Source organism: Elephantulus edwardii, unplaced genomic scaffold (genome assembly GCF_000299155.1).
Source record: "Elephantulus edwardii isolate Elephantulus edwardi_28Jun2011 unplaced genomic scaffold, EleEdw1.0 scaffold00244, whole genome shotgun sequence".
NCBI classification, from domain to species: domain Eukaryota; kingdom Metazoa; phylum Chordata; class Mammalia; order Macroscelidea; family Macroscelididae; genus Elephantulus; species Elephantulus edwardii.
The window spans coordinates 1,806,725-1,826,796 of NW_006399994.1; the positions used below are offsets into that span (position 1 = coordinate 1,806,725).

Consider the following 20,072-nt stretch of genomic DNA (forward strand, 5'->3'; position numbering starts at 1 on the left):
ATATATATATCCCACAAGTGGATGGCTTTAACAAATAGGCATATATTCTACCATTTAGGGCACTTTAAGTGCAAATTCAGGGGAAAACTTTCTGTTCATTGTGGAGAAAAGTTCCCTTCAGCATTGGTATATAGGTCTCTAATTCCTTGCAGATCTCCATACATCTTGGCCTTTCCAGCACAGGGACCTTGACGCAAAGGACACACTCTACTTCCTTTCATGGTGATGCTGAGGTTCACTGTCACCCACCCTCAGGCCACTCCCTCTCACTTTGCTTTTCTTTTGTCTCCTGTGAGGGGAAAAAAACACAACACCCAACTATTACAGGCCACTTCCATTATCAGAGCTGTGGTGAGTATAAGAGTGTTGCATCCTATCCTTAATTCCTTTTTCAATTTGGTTTATCAGTTCATGGGGAATCTTAAGTTCCACATTGTTGTTGTTATTGTTGTTGGGTGCCCTCCAGTTAAGTACCACTCATAACGACCACTCTATGAACAACAGATCTGAATCCTGTCCTATCCTGTGCCATCCTCAACATCTCTGACATACTGGAGCCCACTGCTGCAATCACTGTGTCAACTTACCTGGTTGAGGGTCTCCTCCTTCACCGACCCTCTGCCTTTCCAAGCACGATCTTCCTCTGCATGGACCAGCCTGTTCTAACAACATGTCTGAAGTACGTGAGATGAAGCTTTGCCAGCTTTGCCTCCAAGGAGCACTCTGGTTGCACCTTCTCCAGGACTTACCTATTTGTTCTTTGATCATCAATTAAAAACCCAAATCCATTGCTACAGAGTTGAATCTCAACTCATGCCGACCCTATCTGACAGCACAGAAATGCCCCATCGGCTTTCCAAGGCCTTTCCAGAACCAACTGCAATTTCTTTTTCCCTGAGTGGGCAGTAGGTTCCAACAAGTTTCCTCCTAAGCAGTCACACTGAGAGGACATTTAAAAACCTGGGTCTAAGGGGTTCTCAGTGCAGGGACTCGAAATGTAAAAGATACAGCCCACTGCCAACCCTTCATTCTCTGGTCATTTATGTTTATTTTTATCTCCTATATAAAATGATGTGCCACACCCAAAGAATCTTCCCTTACATTAATCAGGGCTTTAACCTAAGTTGTATCCCATTTTAATCCTTCCTTATTAACTATAGCAAACATAATCCTTTTATGAGCAAATTATTCAAGAAGATAGACACTATGAAGAAGAACATGGCATCAGGATCAGAGGAAGACTCATCAACAACCTGTATTATACAGCTTGCGGAAAGTGAGGAGGACTTGAAGTGCTTACTTCAGAAAGACCAAAAACACAGTCAATACGATCACGTCTCAACATCAAGAAAACAAAATCTGTCATGACACATAGGGAAAAGATAAAACTTCATCTTACTTGGATAGACAATCAATGCCCTCGGAATCAGCAGTCAGGAGATAAGGAGACATATTGCACTGGGAAAGTGTGCAGTCAGGGACCTGTCCAAATTACTGAGGAGCAGTGATGACAGTTTGAAGATTAAAGTGCACCTGATTCAGAATAGTCTTTTCAGTCACTTGCTATGCTTCTGAGAGCTGGATAATGAATAAGGATGACAGAAGAATTGATGCCTTTGAACTGTGGTGTTGGAGACCCCATGGACTGATAAAAGAACAAACAGGTATGTCTTGGAGAATGTGCAGTCAGAAGGCTCCTTGGAGGAAAAGACAATGAAGCTTCATCTAACATAGTTTGGGCATGTTGCTAGGAGAGGCTATTACTTAGAGAAAAACATCATATTTGGAGGAGCAGCAACCCCTCAACCAGACAGATTAACACAGTGACTGCAGCAATGGGCTCAAGTATGTCAGAGATTCTGAGGATGGCACAGAGCAGGACAGAGTTCAAGTCTATTGTCCATAGGGTTGCTATGAATCCTACTCAACTCGACAGCACTTAACAACAACAATATTGCCTCATTTACTACAAGCAGAGACTAGGATTTACAACATATAGGACAATAACATCAGATCACAAAATTGTCAACCACACAATACAGAGAATCATATAGTTCAGCAAAATTGACACATGTTTCTTTGAGACACAATTCAACCTACGACAATTCATAGACATTGATCCATGTCTATCAATAGATTACAATAGAAAATTATTGGTCTTTTAAATATTGTCAATAAAATACCTATGGCTAGGACAGGGCTAAATTAATTGCTCTTATTACTTAAGAGAAATCAACCAGTAAAAATCTTGCCACCAGTAGAAAGTTTCATTAATGAGATGATATCTTTTACTGTTTTAGTTTCTTATTTGGGAATAATTATAGATTCACAAAATGTTGCAAAAACAGTACATATAGTCACAGCTTCCTTCACCCAGCTTCTTCTGATGGTGGCAGTGTTGTTGTTAGGTGCTGTCAAGTCAAATAAGACTTGTGGCGAACCTATGAACACAGATCTGAACTCCGCCCTTTGCCTCCCAGGAGCACCCTCTCCAAGACTCATCTGTTTATTCTCTGCACAGTCTACGAGATGTCCATCGCTATTCTCCAACACCACAGTTCAAAGGCATCAATTCTTTTTCAGTCATCCTTATTTACTGTCCAGTTCGCAGATGTTGTAGCAAGTGATGGAAAAGACCCTGGCCTCAGTCAGGCCCACCTTAGTCATCAAATTGACATCATTACTCCTCAGTAATTTGGAGAGGCTCCTGACTACATACTTTCCCAGAGCAATATGTTTCCTGCTCTCCTGAGTGCTGGCACCAAGTGTACTGATTATGGACTTTAGTAAGATGAAACTGTTGATGGTTTTAATCTTTTCTCCATCTATCACGATGTTGCCTATTGGTCCAGTGGTGAGAATTTTTGTTTTCTTGATATTGGAATACAATCCACATTGAAGTCTTTGATCTTCTTCAACAAGCCTTTAAGTCCTCCTCATTTTCAGCCATCAAAGTTGTGTCAACTGCATAATGAATGTCATTGATGTCTTCCTCTAATCACAATTCCACACCCTTCTTCATAGAGTCCAGCTTCTGGAATAATTTTTCTTCCTTCTTTCGTCTAATTATGATGGTGTAGTGGCAAGAAGCTGGGCTGCAATCACAAAGGCATATGGTTCAAGGCCACCAATTGTTCCATGGAAGAAGGATGAGCAACCTCCTTCTGTGTGATTAATTGCCTCTGAAAACCTGCCAGAGGGTCAGCTATAGATAGGTTCCAACTCTATGGTACACAACAGATTAAATAGGTATGGAGCATGGATACAACCTTGATGCATACCTTTATGAATTTTAAACTATGTAGTGTTTCCTTGCTCTACTCACACTACAGCCTCTTGGATTAGATAGAGGTTTCCCACAGGCACAATTAAGTGTCCTGGGATTTCCATTCTTCTCTATATTAGCTATAATTTATTATGATCCACACAGTCAAATGTCTTTGGATAGTCAATGAGAACAAATAGTCTAGTATTTGCTTTCAACCAGGACTCATCTGCAATCAGCAATCATATCCTTTGTGCCACAGTCTCTTCTAAATCCAGCTTGAACTTCTGGCAGTTCTCTGTTAATATACTGTTCCAGCCATTTTAATGGTTTTCAGCAGTATTCTTTTATGTGATATCAATGATTGTTGTTGTTGTTATGTGCCATCTAGTCGCCTGCAACTCATAGTGACCCTATGTACAACAGCCCTAAACTCTGTCCTATCCTGTGCCAATCTCACAGTCTCTGACACACCTAACGCCCATTACTCCAGTCACTGAATCAATCCATCTCAACAAGGGTCCTCCTCTCCTGCGCTGTCCCTCCATTCTCCCAAGCATGATGTCCCTCTCCAAGGACCGGCCCCTCCTCGCAACATGTCCAGAGTATATTAGACTGAGTCTCAGAAGCCTTGCCTCCAAGGAGCAGCATGACTTCACCCTCTCCAGGACAAATCTGTTCATTCTTTTAGCAGTTCAGGGTATATTCAATATTCTTCTCCAACATCACAGTTCAAAGGCATCAATTCTTCTATCATCCCTAGTCATTATCCAGCTCTCTGATGCATAGCAAGTGATTGCAAAGACCAGGCATGCATCAGGCGCACCTTAGTCTCCAGACTGACATCATTGCTCTTCAGTACTTTAGAGAGGCCTCTAACCACAGACTTTCCCATCGTAATACATCCTTTAATTTCCTGGCTGCTGGTGCCAAGAATGTTGATTGTGGAGCCGAGCAAACTAAAGCTGTGAACAATCTCAACACCTTCACCATCCATAATGATGCTGCCAATCGGCCCAGTGGTGAGAATCTTTGTTTTCCTGATATTGAGCTTCAATACAAGGCTGCAGTCCCTGACATTCCACAGCAAGGTTCTCGTCACTTTCAGCAAGCAGGGTTGTGTCACCTGCATAAAGCAGATTGTCGATGAGTCTTCCTCCAATCCTGATGCCACATTCCTCCTCATAGAGTCCAGCCTCCCAGATAATGTGTTCTGCATAAAGATTGAAAAGGTATGAAAACAGGACACATCCGTGGCGTACAACCCTCCCAATTTTGAACCATGCAGTATTTCCCTGCTCTGTTCTGATGACTGCCTCCTAGTTTCTCATTAGCAAAATCAAGTGTTCTGGGATTCCCATTCTTCTCAGAGTTAGCTGCAGTTTATTGTGATTCACATAGTCAAATGCCTTTGCATAATCAATGAAACACAGATAGACATTCCTCTGGTACTCCTTGCTTTCAGTCAAGATCCATCTTACAATAGCTACAATATCCCTAGTACCACGACCCCATCTAAACCCAGCCCACACTGCTGGCAGTTATCTGTTGATGTGCTGTTCCAGTCGTTTTTGGATAATCTTCAGCGGAATCTTGCTTGCATGTGATATCAATGATATTGTTCGATAAGTTCCACACTCTGTTGTGTCACATTTCTTTGGAATGGGAACGAATATAGATCTCTTCCAGTCAGTTGGCCAAGTGGTTGTCCTCCAGATTTTTTGGCACAACTTGGTAAGCTTATCTAGGGCAGCATCTCTTAGTTGAAATACGTTAACTGCATACCATCAATTCCTGTGGCCTTAGTTTTAGCCAATTCTTTCAAAGCAGTCTGAAATTCCTCCTTCATCACCATAGGCTCTTGCTCATATGTTGTTTCATTAAATTCTTTGCCAATTCCTTTTGGTATAATGACTCTGTGTACTCTTTCCATCTTCTTTTAATACTTCCTGGATCATTTAATATTCTACCATTATCGATGAAACTGTTTGATAATTTCTACATAGTTAGATCACCTTTCTTGTGAATGGGAACAAATATTGATCTCTTCAAATCAGTTGGCCAGGCAGAAAATTGGCATAGCATAATGCTTAACTAGATCATAGGCCTTATCCCATTTTGACCATCTTCTACACATTTGTGTAGGTGCATATAAATGTATGTGTGCAGTTGTATGCAATCTGATCTCATGTGTATATTTATTTATGTAGCCACCATTAACAATCAGATACAGAAATTTTATTTCACTGCAAATAAAATCCCTTGCGCTACCTCTTTATAGTCACATCCCTGCCCTCTCTTTCTGACTCCTGGCAGCCATCAATTTCTGTAGTTTTATTATATTGCTTTGGGAAAGTCTGCAGTCAGGGACCTCTCTACAGTACTGAAAAGCAATGACGTCAGTCTGAAGACTAAGGTGTGCCTTATCCAGGCCATAGTCTTTGCAATTACTTGCTATGCATCAGAGAGCCGGACAATGACTAGGGATGATAGAAAAAGAATAGATGCCTTTGAGCTGTGGTGCTGGAGAAGAGTATTGAATATACCATGGACTTTAAGGAGAACAAACAGGTTGGTCCTAGAGAGGGTGAAGCCAGGCTGCTCCTTGGAGGCAAGGATTCTAAGGCTTTGTCTGACATATTTTGGGCATGTTGCAAGGAGGAACCAGTCCTTGAAGAGGGACAACATGCTTGGAAGGGTGGAGGGACAGCACAAGATAGGAAGACCTTGATGAGATGGACTGATTTAGTGACTGAGGTAATGGGGGTAGGTGTGTCAGAGACAAAAAGGTTGGCACAGTTTAGAACAGGTTTCAGGATGTTGTACATAGGGTCGCTATGAGTCGCAAATGACTCAATGGCACATAACAACAACAACAACATATAAATGGAATCATCTACTACATGACCTTTCTTTTAAAATGGACTTTCTTTACTCATCACAATGGCCTCTGGCTCCATCCAAGTGTTACCTGTGTCAGCAGTTTATTTATGACTGAGTAGTACACCATTATAGAGCTGACTATCGCAGAGTTTGTTTCACCGACTGAGGGACATGTGGACTATGTTGGAGTGAAGGGGATTTTTTTTTTTAATTTCCAATAAAAATAAACCTGAACTGAACATTTGTAGAGAGGTTTTTCGGTGAACACAAGTTTTTACTTCGCTGGAATAAATGCCCTAGAATAGAATGCAACTGATGGTTCACAGAAGTCTATACTGGTCAATATTCAGTTTTGGAGGTAACGGCAAATTGTTTTCCAGAGTGACTGTACCATTTTACATCCCCATCAGGAATGTACGAGAGACCCAACTTCTCTGCATCCTTGCCAGCATTTCATACTTTGCTACTTTTAATTCAAGCCATTTGAAAAGGTAAGTAGTTCTTTTCCTTATTGTGGGGGAATAACTGATTCAATCGATTTATATTTTTACAGGTCAATTGGCGTGTTTTTATCTGCACATCTGTCTTCCTGAATAGGAACTCTAAGCTTTATTTTATACTAATTTTAAGATTTAAAGTTATAAAAAGATGTGTTCCTCCTTTCCAGTTTACCAATATCCATGATAACTGACCAAAACCTCACTCCACATTTCTCCCCTTTGGTTTAATAATTTTCCCCACAGTCCAAACATGTCAATCCCTAAAAATGCTGTCTGTAGGGAAAGGTCCTACAATTGCATCTACCGTTCCTGTTGGAGATGGGGGTAGTCACTGATGATAAACTGCACTAAGATGCCCCACAACAAGCATAGAGAAGAGCTGGATTTCAAACTCGAATTTGGGGATGTTGGGAGGGAGTAGGACAATCATAATTCTTCAGTTTGCTGGGCTCCTTTCATTTTCTAGGAAACCACTTTTCTCTGCAAAGTTAACTAATTGGTCCATATGGTGATCTATAGATGAGACAAAGTACAGACTGCTGGATTAGTTTGCAAAATGAACACTTTACTTTCTATCAGAATTCAAAGTACACTTGACAGACTGTTGCATGAAGTGCCTTTACATGTAAGGTAGAACCCACCACATGCAATTTACTTTCCCCTCCTCATTTTGACACCATTCTTTGTGAAGAGGCCCACAGTACTTCCTATTATTAGCATTAGTGATTCAAATTGCATGGGCGAAATAGAATCCAATTACAATTGTAGCTTGCGCCTTTTTTCCCTCTTTCCAGTGACTCGTAATTATATCTTGCAAATGATGGAAATAACCAAAGGTAAATTATTTCATTTTATTTGCTTATTTATAATTTTTCAAAATTAACTCTACTAGTTAACAATGAAGTGTTTAAGGTTTTTCAGTTTTGTATTTTTGTTGTGTTGTGCTGGTTTGTTTTTTCCTTACATGAGGGGAAGAGTTGTTTTCCACCCTCCATTGAAAACAAAAATAAAGCCTTTCAGTGTCTAGTGTCCTAGTTCTCAACAATGGAAATGGACTTCACCCATATATTGTTTGCTAACTTTGAACCAATGAATCTGACAAACATAATGATGAGTAAGGGAAGCCAGACAAAATATTACATACATACAGTATTATTTCACTTGCAAGAGTTCTAAGAACAAGTTCAATAATGTGTGGAGTCGAAATGAGAAGATCACTTCTAGTAGGCACACTATTGATGGGAAGAGGATGAATTTTCTAGGGTGTTAAAAATGTGTGATAATTTGCTTTAAGTGGTGGCTGGCTACACAGGTGCAGAGGGAGGTAAAATTTGCCAAGTTGCACACTTAGGGTTTGTGCTTTTTATAGGATGTATATTATTCTTTAATTACAATTTAAATTGGCAGTGGAAACTTTAAAAATAAGAAATTTGATAGCATAACAAAATACATTTTGGTTTTCATTTCAGAGTTACTCCAGAAATGTTTTCAACTTTACTAATTATCATTTTCCCCAAAGCAAATTATTTTTTTATTCTTTTCCCTGCCCCTCCTCCCAGCTTTTTAACTAGTTAGATTTGTTGCAATGCCATGCATCTTGTAACTGTTAAAATATTGTAAAGCAGGGTGTGGAAGCAATAAAACTCTATTAAGATCCTGTTTAGGCCTTAAAAAAATTCCATTACTCACATGACTTTTTTTTTTTTTAATTTGGGTCCAAGGAATTTTGCATGCTATGGGTTGACATTTAGTTAATAGCATCTTTCCTGAGATTTTGTTTTCTAAATTAACAAGATCAATAACAGTGATTTGATAATATTTGTGTATCTGGCTCTTTTCCAAAAAGGATATTCTCTGTGTGTGTGTGTGTGTGTGTGTGTGTCTCACATGCACATATGCGCGCGCACACACACACACACTCACTAACATACATACAACAGTGGAAAGTAAATATTCTTAGTCACCTTTATTCTAAAGCACAGTGTGTTTAGAATTCTTGAGAAAATGACACCACTCTTACTTCCGAAACAAAATATCTACAAACAAAATAAAACAAAAATCTATGGTTGCAATATGTTTTTTCTCCTCTGTCTTGTCAATATTTTGTAGGTATGGTCTTATTAAGCCACCCAAAAAAAGATAAAATTTGTATCAACAATATAAACTTCAAGTGAAGTTACTTAAGACATTTGGAGATGGCCTGAGAAGAAAAGGGGGAAGAGGGCAGAAGACTGAAGAGTGTAGTACGGGCATAGGCGCTCAATACACATTTCCTTAAAATAACACACTGGTGGAAAAGCGTAAAAATTATTCATGCGGGAATGCCGCCAAGACAGTGGATCAGGGCGGCATTTTAACTCTCCCCCTTATTCTCATATTCAGATTATCTGCTTGGAAATTTCACGTAAACAGGAGAAGTGAAGAATGAACTATATAGAGGAAAAAGATGGAGAGAAAAATAGGAAGCCTAGAGGATGCTTTCCAAGTACACTGAGAAACCTAGCGGCCTTTTCCATTCTGATGCCACCAGCTTGCGTGCCAAGTTTGGCTGCCTAAAGCAGTCGGCTTCACCATCAGCTTGGGACCAGAGCAAGGGCACCCGGCATGAGTAGGAAAACGAGGGTCGGCAACAGGTGGGGAGCTGGCGGGCTTTTGTCTCGGGAAAGAAATGCGCTGCGCTGAGAGGGCGGAAAGCAGCAGCGCACAGATCCAGTGCATGCGGGGTCCCCCGTCGCCCGGGCCCCTCTAATTAAGAGGGGATACAGGGTGGCATGAGTTCCCAAACGTTTTAATCGAGCCTCTTTTCAATGGCAAGGGATAAATGTAGTCACTGTTACTCTGTGCTGAATGGGGCGCAAGGGCCCCCGCCCGGCCCCCAACGTGGCCATTCAGAGGTCTTTTCACAATCCCTAAGCGGTTCAGTCCCTGGGCCCTGCGACACTCCAGAGAGCTCCTAATTAGTCTAATTAGAAAGGTGGATTGATAGAAGGAAAGTAGACAGCATTAGGTTTGGAAGATGCTCAATGCTGCCAATCTCGGTTGGGTTGCCGCTTATTCTCTCTGCAAAGAAAAGGACGCAAAGGAGGAGGCAGGAGCCGGAGCCCGCCCCCGCGCGCCGAACCAGGCTCTGAGACGAGCGAGCGGACGCTGACCTCGCGCGTTCCCGCCCAACGTCTGGTCCCGGCAGCAGGAACCTCCAGCTTCCCCGCCGAGAGTCGCTGAGCGAGCGACACCCATCCCGAGCGACCGCGTGCACAGGGGACCGAATGCCCTCTGTGCCCCTCCTCCCCGGGCAGCGCGCGGAGGGCGCGGGCCGGAAGGTCCGTGCGGGGCTTCCGCCTCCGGGCGCGCCACGTGGCCTCTCCGCGCGCCCGGCACCCGTGGAGTCGGGACGGTCGAGACGAAGCGTCTCAGGTGGCTGGCGGGGTTTAGTCGTGCGCGGCTGCTGCGTGGCGCTCGGGGGCACGCGCTCGGCCTTTGCTCGGACCTGGTTTTTCGCCGCTCGGGGTCTGGGGCGCAGCCAGCGGACCCGCGCGGCGCATTCCTGGGCTGGCCGTGGCCGCGGGAGGCGGAGGGCACAGCGCGGGTGGCTTCGAGCACACTGAACCTTTAATTGGGCTATAAATCAGACGAGGGAGTGCGGTGGAGTTTGTGCAGGTGTAAAAACAGAGGGGAAAGCCTGGGCCGTGCAGCCAAAGCGCCCGGGCAGGTCAGAACCTCCTGCAAGCTAACATCTTGATAAGTCCGCTGACAACCAAATAAACAGTAGAGAGGGCCGGGGAGGCGGGGACCTCTGTCGCCCGCGGTCCGCAAGCTGCAGCTCCGAGGACGTCGGCTAGGGGAGTGCAGGCCGCTCTAGCCCTATTGTTTTGTTTTGGGCTCGGACGAGTAAAGAAACGAAACCCTCTTCCTTCCTACCCTCCACCCACCTGCATTACAAACTGGCCGGGAAGATTGGAGAAATGCGCGCAGCCTGCCTGGCCTGCCGCGCGCAGCGTAGTTCGGGGACCAGAGCTACCTACGACTGCGCGCCTGGACGGTGCTCGTAGAGCACACGCAGCATGGCCCTGGGCGAGAGATCGGGGGTGAGCTCTTGTCTGCGCCCCACTTCCAGGCACGGCGCCTTTGAGAGACAAGCTCCCGCTTCACCGCTGGGGCTGACTCAGGGAAAACATTACAGGGCCCCTTGCCAAAGGCGGTTACTAAAGTAAAAAGACCGATCGGAAATTAATAAACTGAGAGCAAAACCCTGTCCCAACTCTACCGAGACATTGGCACAAGTAGCGAGTGGATGCGCAGACGGGAAAACAATACAAGTCTCGTTAGATCATTTTTCTGGACATTGTTTAAGGCCTGAAAGGGACCAAATCGTTTCAAAATGTTGCCAGTAAAAATTATCCTATGTGGAATGCAACTAATCCTTTTAGGTTCCTGTCAACTGTTTCCACAGAAGGAATCCGATTTTTCAAATCAAAGATCCAAAAGTCTTGGGGGAGAGATTTATTATATGCCAAAGCTTTAGTTACAGAGTAGAGTTACAATAACAACCCGCACCTACCAACTCCCTAAAATAAAGGATCCCATCCCACATCGCTCTAAAGACGAGTGGGAGATGGTTTGCTGGAGTCTTGTTCTACAACAAAGATTGGAGTTGTGGGGTTGGGGGAAAGGGGAGAAGGGCAAAGAAAAATGAAGTCTCTTAAAACAGAAAAACAAAAAACAGAACCCTGTATTTTGTTTTTATCCTATGTACCACTGGTTACTTGTAAAGAAAAAACTAGACCCAAACCTGATGATTACTTGTGAAAGAAAAAAACTAGACCCAAACTTGGTGAGTTGCTCTCAGTTTCTTGGGCGCCTGTGCATCCTTCCCCCCACTAGTCCCAAGCCTACAGAAGGCCTGAGTTTACATGTTGAAGGTCTATCTAATGTATGCAGGGGCAAAAACACTTATTTGAAAGTCTATAAAATTATAAAAATTTATAGCGACCCATGAACAATAGCTCTGAATCTTGCCTTATTTCTGAGCCAGTATCATTTATACTGCGCTTAATATTTTTTCTGTGATGTGTAATAAAATAAGCATGGGGGGAAATGCCTTAAGGTGTTATGCTGTCTCTGCATTTGACTCCTGTACAAATCCTTGTGAACATCATCTAATCTATTCATTCTAGATAGTCTTAGTTCATAGTGGTAGCAATAGTGGTAGACTATTTTCTAATAGTCTAATTACAGGCAGTCACACATACCCGTCAAGACTGGTGTCTGAGATGTTGTTTACAAATTTTGCTTTTAAAGCCTTCAAAACTTGGGAGAGAAATCAAATTCATAGTTTTCCACATTGAAGGACTTCTGACACTTTTTGTGTGGATTTTGTGAATAAGTCAGCCACACCAGAAAGTGTCAAGAAAACTGATAACTTTTATTTAGCTTGTATGCCAGCAAGATATTTGGGGATTTAAAGTATCTCTTAATAAATGATGAGACCGTCTTCTTAGTCTTTCCTGACCCCTATGTTTCTGATTAAAATATTTTGTGCCTTTTGCTCCATGAGTTCAGGTTGCTCTTACTGGAGGCAGTTTGATAGTGGAAATGCCTTAATTCATTGCTATGTTTAAAATGGGAATAAAAGGATTTGCAGTATAGCAGGTGCCCAATAAATATTGCAGGCTAAACTGAATTTTCTAAGCTGGAGGTTAAAGAGATGCTCAGTGGAAAAGTAAAGAAATAGAGCAAGAATAGACGAGTAGCTTTAAAACAACATTGGTTTGTTTAGTTTAGAAAAGAGAAAGTTTTCAGTCTAAATACACCTCAGGCTAACGGAAAAGCCATCTCTTCTCTCCTCATTAATTCTAGGAAGGGCTCAGTAATGTAGAGATACAACAGGAATTTTGAAGAAAAAGTAGTACATACGACTAAATGTTAATTTCCATTAATTTATGAGTTTACAGTACTCAAAAGCTGAAAGTTTTGTTTTTCTAGAAAGATATGAGAAAGAAATCACAAAAGGGCTATAATCTTTACATTTCTGTGAGTTTTATCTCTCATAATACACATTTTAGCATTATTTATTTTTTATTCTCACAACACCCTGAAATCTAAAAGTTAGTTTGAAAACTGATCTAACAATTTCAGTTCAGCCTCATTTCTTCTCTTGCAGCCTTTGGAAAAATTTTTATTTGTGAGGGATTTTTTTAATCTCCTTTCAGCTCATAAAGCACAGTGCTGCCAGTTGTTTTTACATGTGTCAATTTCTTTGCCTAAAAATAGACAAAATCAGAAAACCAAGATATTTTCATTCATCATGACCTCTCCTGAAGACTCTTTTAGAAGATGTTTCCCTCCTCTTTAGTGCTGGAAATACCTGCCTTTTACATTATAGTAACAGGGATTCCTAGACTAGTGTGAGAAGAGGATTTACCTTCTGCTTCAATTCATCTCTGCTCCTTTCTCTTTTTTCTTTGCCAAACTATTATTGATCAATAGTTTATCAGCCTATTATAGATCAAAGGAAGAGAAACTGCCCAGCTTCCCACCTCTAGGCCTCCAGGTCACCTGAATCACGTGGCTGGGCATCTTCCTCTCCTGGTACTTAATTTCATTTAGCTTACTTTCTGTTTAATGGGCTGCAATATTTTTCCTAACATTAGGATCCTACATACAAGGCAAAATCATATCTTAGAGAATAAAGCTACTCTGACCTTAAGAAACATATTCTTCAAGCCTTTCTTTGAGGAAAAGTTCAGAATTCAAATTCAGAAACTGAATTTTCCAGGTCTTTTGACTAAAAGGTCTGATACTAATTGACTCTTACACACACCCACCCCCAGTGGATTTTTGTTGTCTTTTAAAGTCTAGGACTAAAAGTTTGTGATTAAAATACAAAATGCCCTTTCTCCAGAAAAAAAAATCAATGTTGTCTTCCATCAGACACTGTTGGTTGGAAGGATCCCCACGTACGCCCCTCTGCAGTCTGCAGTTCACAAGCAGTCAGGCACAATGCAATCGCTGCATTGACTCTAGTGTGGATGTCCTCATGCAGGGACAAAGCCAGAGCCCCAGCCCCTGCTTAAGGAGGCTAGACTTCAATGGGGCTTCAGGGTGGCAACAGGCAAGGATGGACTAGCAGGTGGTCTGGGATTCCCCCTTCCCCAAAAGCATTTTAGGGAAACCTCTTGCAGGGCAGGTCGTGGCTCCAGGTGGGATCGCCTGGGAAGGCCCTGTGCAAAGGATTAATTATGCAGAGGCTCAAAGAACCAGCCCAAGCCACATCATGCAGCTGTTCAAAGGGAGTAAAAACAAATAAAATGCACCCCAAAACCCCCACTGAGAGTGTGTTTATTGTGTGTTAGGGAGGAGTAGTACTCAGCAAAATGCTTTGCTTTCTCATTAATGTTGACTCCGTTGATCTGCCTTCGCATATCTCTTCCCTTCTACACAGGAGGAGGTGTTATACATAGGCTAGCTGTAAGGACCTACTCAGTGGTTTAGCAAAATAGTAATAAACTGAAAGATTAACAATTAGAGACTTAGAAAGCCACGAGAATCAGCCAGAGAAGCGGATAGTACCAACGGTGATAGTGTATTTTCTCTCTCTCTCTCTCTCTCTCTCTCTCTCTCTCTTTCTGTGTCTATCTCTGGGGGGTGAGAGGGTGGGCAGGGCTGACAGAAAGACAGAGACACAGGTATGTTTTGAAGAATACTGCAGGCACAAAAAAAGAGAGTATGTCACCTAGAACAAGGCTGAGAAATCTGAGATCTCCAAACTGATTAGCAAACAATTCAATTATTTAAGCTGAGATATGTCTGGGAAGAGGTAGGGTATCTCTGGGAAGACGTGAAAGGGAGGAGGATGGGGGGAAAGTGTACTAAGAAATAAATGATTCTTCACAGTGACCTCCAAGTCAACTGCCTTGCCACAGTGGGTGTTTAATAAATCACAATGGCGGCACAAAGTGGCAGTGTGGTGTAATGGAAATAAAATGGGATTTAAATGCTAAAGTCCCAGTAGCTGTGACCTGAGGCAAATCACTTAATCTCTTTTGAGCCATGATATCTTCATTTGTAAAACAGAATCATAATAATTCTTGCCCTCACTGTTTTACAAGGGGAGTCAAAAGAAATGATCGGTGAAGGTTCTCTTAAAACATTAGTGTGTGAAGAGGTTAGTGATAGAACAGGCTGGAGGGGGGATTCTGAGATGTTAATATCCTTTGCTTCTTGATCTGATGTTGGATACACCAGTGTGCTCATGTTGTGAAAAGTCCTCAAGATTTCTGTGCCTTTCTTAGGTGTATCAATTTTCAACAAAACACTTCCTTTAAAAGTTGGAGTAGCTCAAAACATTAAGTCTGGTTGGTGATGCTACTGACGAGGGAAATGATAACTATGAATCAGGAGCCCAGATCGTCATTTCTCTCCATCACGCTCAAAGACCCAGCACTCAAAAAGGGATCCATGCTAATAGGAAGTTGTTTTCTCTGTGTTTTCTGCTTGTTGAATTGAATCTGCTTCATAAAGAGGCAGGAGGAATGAACCAGGAAGTTTCCTGCATGGCCGAGGGGTCAGCAACAAGAAGAAAGGTGCCCAAGTTGTTCACATCAAGGGAAATATGTGATTGGAGAGATGTGACATGCAAAGAAATGATCTAAAAAGTGAATTCCGTTGGGAAAGTATAAGTCCCAAAGAGCCCCCTGAGCAGCTGGTCATGATCAGAATCTCCATCTTTCTGTCAAATGTAATCGTATCCAAGTTGGCAGCGTATTTATTGCTAAAGTCGAAGGGCCAGATTTTACACTAAACATATTTACACATTTACATTCGTGGCCCTATAAACACACCACATTTCACTGGCCGTGACATCAAACACATTTAGCAACAAAAAGCATATGCCTAATTACAAAATCATAGCAGAGAAGGGAAGCAGTGGCAGATGATGGGTATGAAGCGTGCATGCGTGTGTAGAGTTTGTGTGTGTGTGGGGGTGTGTGTGTATGTGAGAGAGAGAGAGAAGAAGAAGAAGAAGAATGGCTGCAAACAATGCTGGGCCCTTGTCACTTGTCGTCTATTCCTCAGCCCTTCCTTTCTGGTCCAGTTCTTAGAACAGAGGGAGCCCCTGCATTTCAATTAGGCCTGCGGTTACTTCAGGAAGAACAAGGCAGTTCTTGGGCAAATTTCTGATGTGGACTGAATTTGCTGCTGCTATGACCTTCAGGTTGCCCCCAAAATTACTTTGCTCCATCCATAATAAAAACAGGTGTGAGCAAAATATGTAGCCAACAGGGTTTTACATTTTATTTTAAACAAACAACTAAAACCAGAGTTCTTGATTCCTGGCTTTGCAGGGTAAATTAAAATCCTTACCCATCAATAGCAGTTGTAATAACACGTTAGCTGCTCCAAGCTTGGTCCTTGGTCAAGAAAGGAAATCAGAGCCACCAGGGCCAAAGACAGAAAAACAAAACAGGCACAGCTCAGTCGCTGGCCTCAGCCAGCCTTTAATAAATGATACTGCCTGGTATTCCATCAAAATAATCACCTCCCATCAAAATAGCCACCTCCCCCCCCTTAGAAGACTGGCTACATAAAAGAAAGAAATGGTGAATTTTAAAAAGCAAAAGGGAAGGAAAGAAACTGTACAAGGGCAGAAACCTCTTCCTGAGATGACATTTTAATATACTCAAAAAAGAAATATACATACATACATTTAAGAAGCACTTCCCTTCTTAAAAAAATAAATTAGGTAGGAGGGGGAAAAAACGTGAGTCCAATCCACCGAGCCATCAGTACATGTGGACATTCCTTCTCTAAGGGGGAGACAGATGATGAAATGTTCAAACACACTGATGGATCAGTAGATAAAAAGAGGGGCCATCTTTGAATTTCCCCTCCTTCTCCTACTCACTTTCTTTTTCCCTTCTGTTCCTAAGAAGAAGGGAAGTGGCTCTTCCATAAAAACTCATCAGGATGGGAATGGAAAGGAACACGTTATTGAGCAAAAACACCCGCTGCTTCTGGTGTTAGAGAAATAAAATAATTACCAAATAGAGAGGAAAAAAGAAAACCACGAAACAATGTAAGGTCGTGACACCATGTGAGGTACAAGGAGCAATTCAATCCATAAGGGCTTCATTACCCCCCCCCCCCCGCAATAGATAACATTTGGCTAAATCTAGCCACAGATTAAATCTCCGCAGCACAAGAGCCCTGAATGGACAGGCTCCTTTTTGTGTGGTCCTTCTCAGGAACTGCCTGAACCATTAGCCCCAATATATCCTTTTCCCTATTAACTGCAATTCCCTCCCAACTGCACTTCGGTCATTTGTTTCCAGGCTCTACCGGGGCGTTTGATGAGCGGAGAAACAAGGAGAAGTAGAGAAAAGCGTCGGGTTAATGAGTTGTAGCAAATCCACACTTTGTAGTTGGGAGGAGGAGAGCTGGTGGCCAATGTTTGTCCAACTGGTTTATTTTTTTTCGAGACCCAGTCTATTGGGGAGGCCTTGTTGAAGCAGGCTTCATCCTTACAAACATACAAACATCCTTCTGTTTGCCTTCAAAGAAAGGGGAACCAGCGCGGGATTTGCATGCGAATGAGGAGCCCCGGGAGGAGACGTCCTTGGCCATCAAAGGCCACGGTGGTCCGGGGCCTTTGTTCCAGCACCTGCTCGCCAGCCAGGCCTGTGGGGCGCGCCTTGCACCCTGGGCTTGTCCCTTCCACGGCCCACGCCACACACCCCTCACCCTCCCCACAGCTCTGACTAGTTGCCCCGTGGTCCGGACTTAGGCCTTCACTTTGCTGCCCATATCTCATCCACCCACCCTCGTGGGCCACAGGGCCAGCACAGCAATGGGGTTCACCCACAGGGCAAGGAAATACACAAGAAACAAAGCTTACAAATGAGGCAGCTGAAGTTTGCGCTTCCTTGTGGGCAAAGCACCCCACCTTTGCACCCCGTGGTGGTCCACAGCTTCTTTTCCTTGCTCCTCAAAGCACTGACAACCTTGGAGGGGCCGAGTAGCTCCGCACTTTTTAAGCAAGGTGAATCTGAACAGAAACTGGGAGTCTATTTTCAAGACATCTACACATCACGTGAAAAGTGCACACGCACTTTCTGTCCTTTCACTCTTCCAAACTACTTTCAGACAGAAATCCCAGACTCATCTTCAAGGTGCACCAGCAGGGTCTCTGCCTTGAGGTTCCTCCAGCTAAGACTGCTCCATTCTGGGCGGATTGGGGACCCAGGGTTCACTATCCACTATGTCTCCTCTCCTGCAACCCGGCTACAGAAAAAGCTACCTGTACACAAGTTTTTGGTCTCACATCACTTTGCACCTATTCATTTACAGTTTGAGGGTGTGAGGACTAATTTATACTAACATTCAACCTCTTCCAAAGTTTTCAGGAGAAGAATGTTTTCCAGTATTGAAGGGGCTTCTTTTTTCCCCTCGAAGAACAGAGCACAGGGCAGGTCAAGTGTGAATGTCACTTTAAAAACTGGCCTAAATTGTAGACTTGATTAATGTGCTAACTCTGCAAACCTTATATATGTATATGCTTCACCAGGCATTTTCAAGAAAATGAGTAAACAAGTTTCATTTCCACTATAAATCACTGATATTAACTATGTATATTTCACTTTATACATTATTTGACTTTATTTAGAAACCAAGATAGCATCTTGGCTTCTAAACCATTAAATCAAGGTCATCATTAAAACTAGAGCCTCATGTTTTTCAGTGAACTAGAAATTACCTGCAATAACCAGGTAAACAATCACAAGTCTTAAAAGCTAGCTTAAATCACCTACGTGGTATAAGCATAATAAACCCATAAACACCTGGTGAATTTCTATTCTTATCCTCTCAAGTACTTGTGGTCATAAAACTGAAGTCTTCACCCACATCCCTAGGCTACACATTAAGCTAGAACTTCACTGTCAAGTTTGCCTTTTAATAATGTAGCCTTTTAATAAGCTGCCTTTGCAAAGCTGCATTGTGCAATTATTTCTATCTCCTGAATTCTGAAAATACTAATTTTACATACAAGAATTTTCAAGTACAATCCCTTTCATGTGTGAAAATATTTTCCTTTTCTAAAAAAAATATTTTCTTATACACAGCTTAAAAGGTCATCTCCACTAAGAATTTGAAACTACAAATTACCTACAACTCTGATTACAACATATATGTTATGCTGTAGAGAGTTCTAAGAAACCACAGTAATATATATTCTGTACTAACACGTGAGTGGAAACGAAATGAAATCAAGGCACAAAATAAAATTAAAAGTTGCTAGACAATTACCTTAACTTTTGATGCACTTAAATTTTAAGTAGTTTCAATGCTCTTGAAAACAAAATCAGATTTGAAAACGCATACCAAAATAACTTTCTACTTATGGTCATTTAAAAATAATTTCTATATCCTGCAATAGTTTTAACTTAGAAAGTTTAAAGGGAAAAAAATTATAGTATACCCCTTCTGATAAATCCCCTTTGAAAATAATATTAAAGCCTACAATATGATATTAAGTGATTTTACATAGAAAATTTTTTAACAAAGAAAGAAAAAAATTAAGGGACATTAAAGCCAATTATTAGGGTGAATTTTCTTTGAAAATTAAGTATTTTATTTTTTTAAAGAGTGTAAAAATCTTACATTAGAATAGTACAATAATTGCCAGAAAATTTTACAATATTCCTTGTAAAGAATACGCAGTAAGTACAAAATAAAAACTCCGCATGTCTATTATGATACAAAACACAGGTTAAAATAAGACATGATAATTCTGACTTTTCCTTGTGTAAACATGTTAATCGGTTTTCTCCTTTCCATAAAAAAGTACACCAGACAAATGTCCTCAAATAAAAAAGTACTGCTTCGCTGGCATTCTTCGGGTCTTAGGCTATTTTTGTATTATTCCTCTTTTGAACATGACTAAACTCCTGGACCTGAGATTCTCTACACTTCAAAAAGGTTTCATTATCTTGCGTGTTTTCATTTCCAAAATGTTAAGGAAGCCCCGTGTCCAGACAGGTGTTCGGAACGCTAACATCCCCATCCTTCCTCTCTATCCCGGATCCGGGGCTGCAGCATCGGACGGCTTTGCATAAATTGAAGGACCCGCAGAGCCGAGAAGTACGCCCCAACTGTCCCCGCACAGTCTCCTCTGGCAATCCGAAGTGGCGAAAACCGGGACGCGAGGTCGGAAGGGGTCGCTCTGCGCGGACTGAACCCCTTTTAAAAAAACAAAAAAAATCACCATCAAACCACCGAGATGAAAAAAGGAGCCGCGGTGCCTACCTTCTCTCTCTCTCAAGCGCGCTAACACAGCGTAATTAACAATTTGAAATCCTAGCAGTAAAGTTCTCCACGCTGGACAGGGCGGTCCCCGGGTGCAGGGTCCCCAGGGCAGCAGACGAGGA

At 42.2% G+C, this 20,072-nt stretch overlaps 1 protein-coding gene across 1 annotated transcript in view; it reads right to left on the minus strand.

Moving 5' to 3' along the window:
• LOC102844984 overlaps nucleotides 1–20,072 on the minus strand; it is a 41,133-nt gene that overhangs the window by 19,784 nt on the left and 1,277 nt on the right. Inside the window, exons 2-5 of the mRNA XM_006899039.1 lie at nucleotides 19,701–19,876; nucleotides 10,671–10,850; nucleotides 9,770–10,266; nucleotides 9,220–9,393 (exon numbers count right to left, since the gene is read on the minus strand). Of these exons, the coding sequence (XP_006899101.1) occupies nucleotides 9,220–9,393; nucleotides 9,770–10,266; nucleotides 10,671–10,850; nucleotides 19,701–19,876 (1,027 nt within the window). The remainder of the gene's footprint in view (nucleotides 1–9,219; nucleotides 9,394–9,769; nucleotides 10,267–10,670; nucleotides 10,851–19,700; nucleotides 19,877–20,072) is intronic.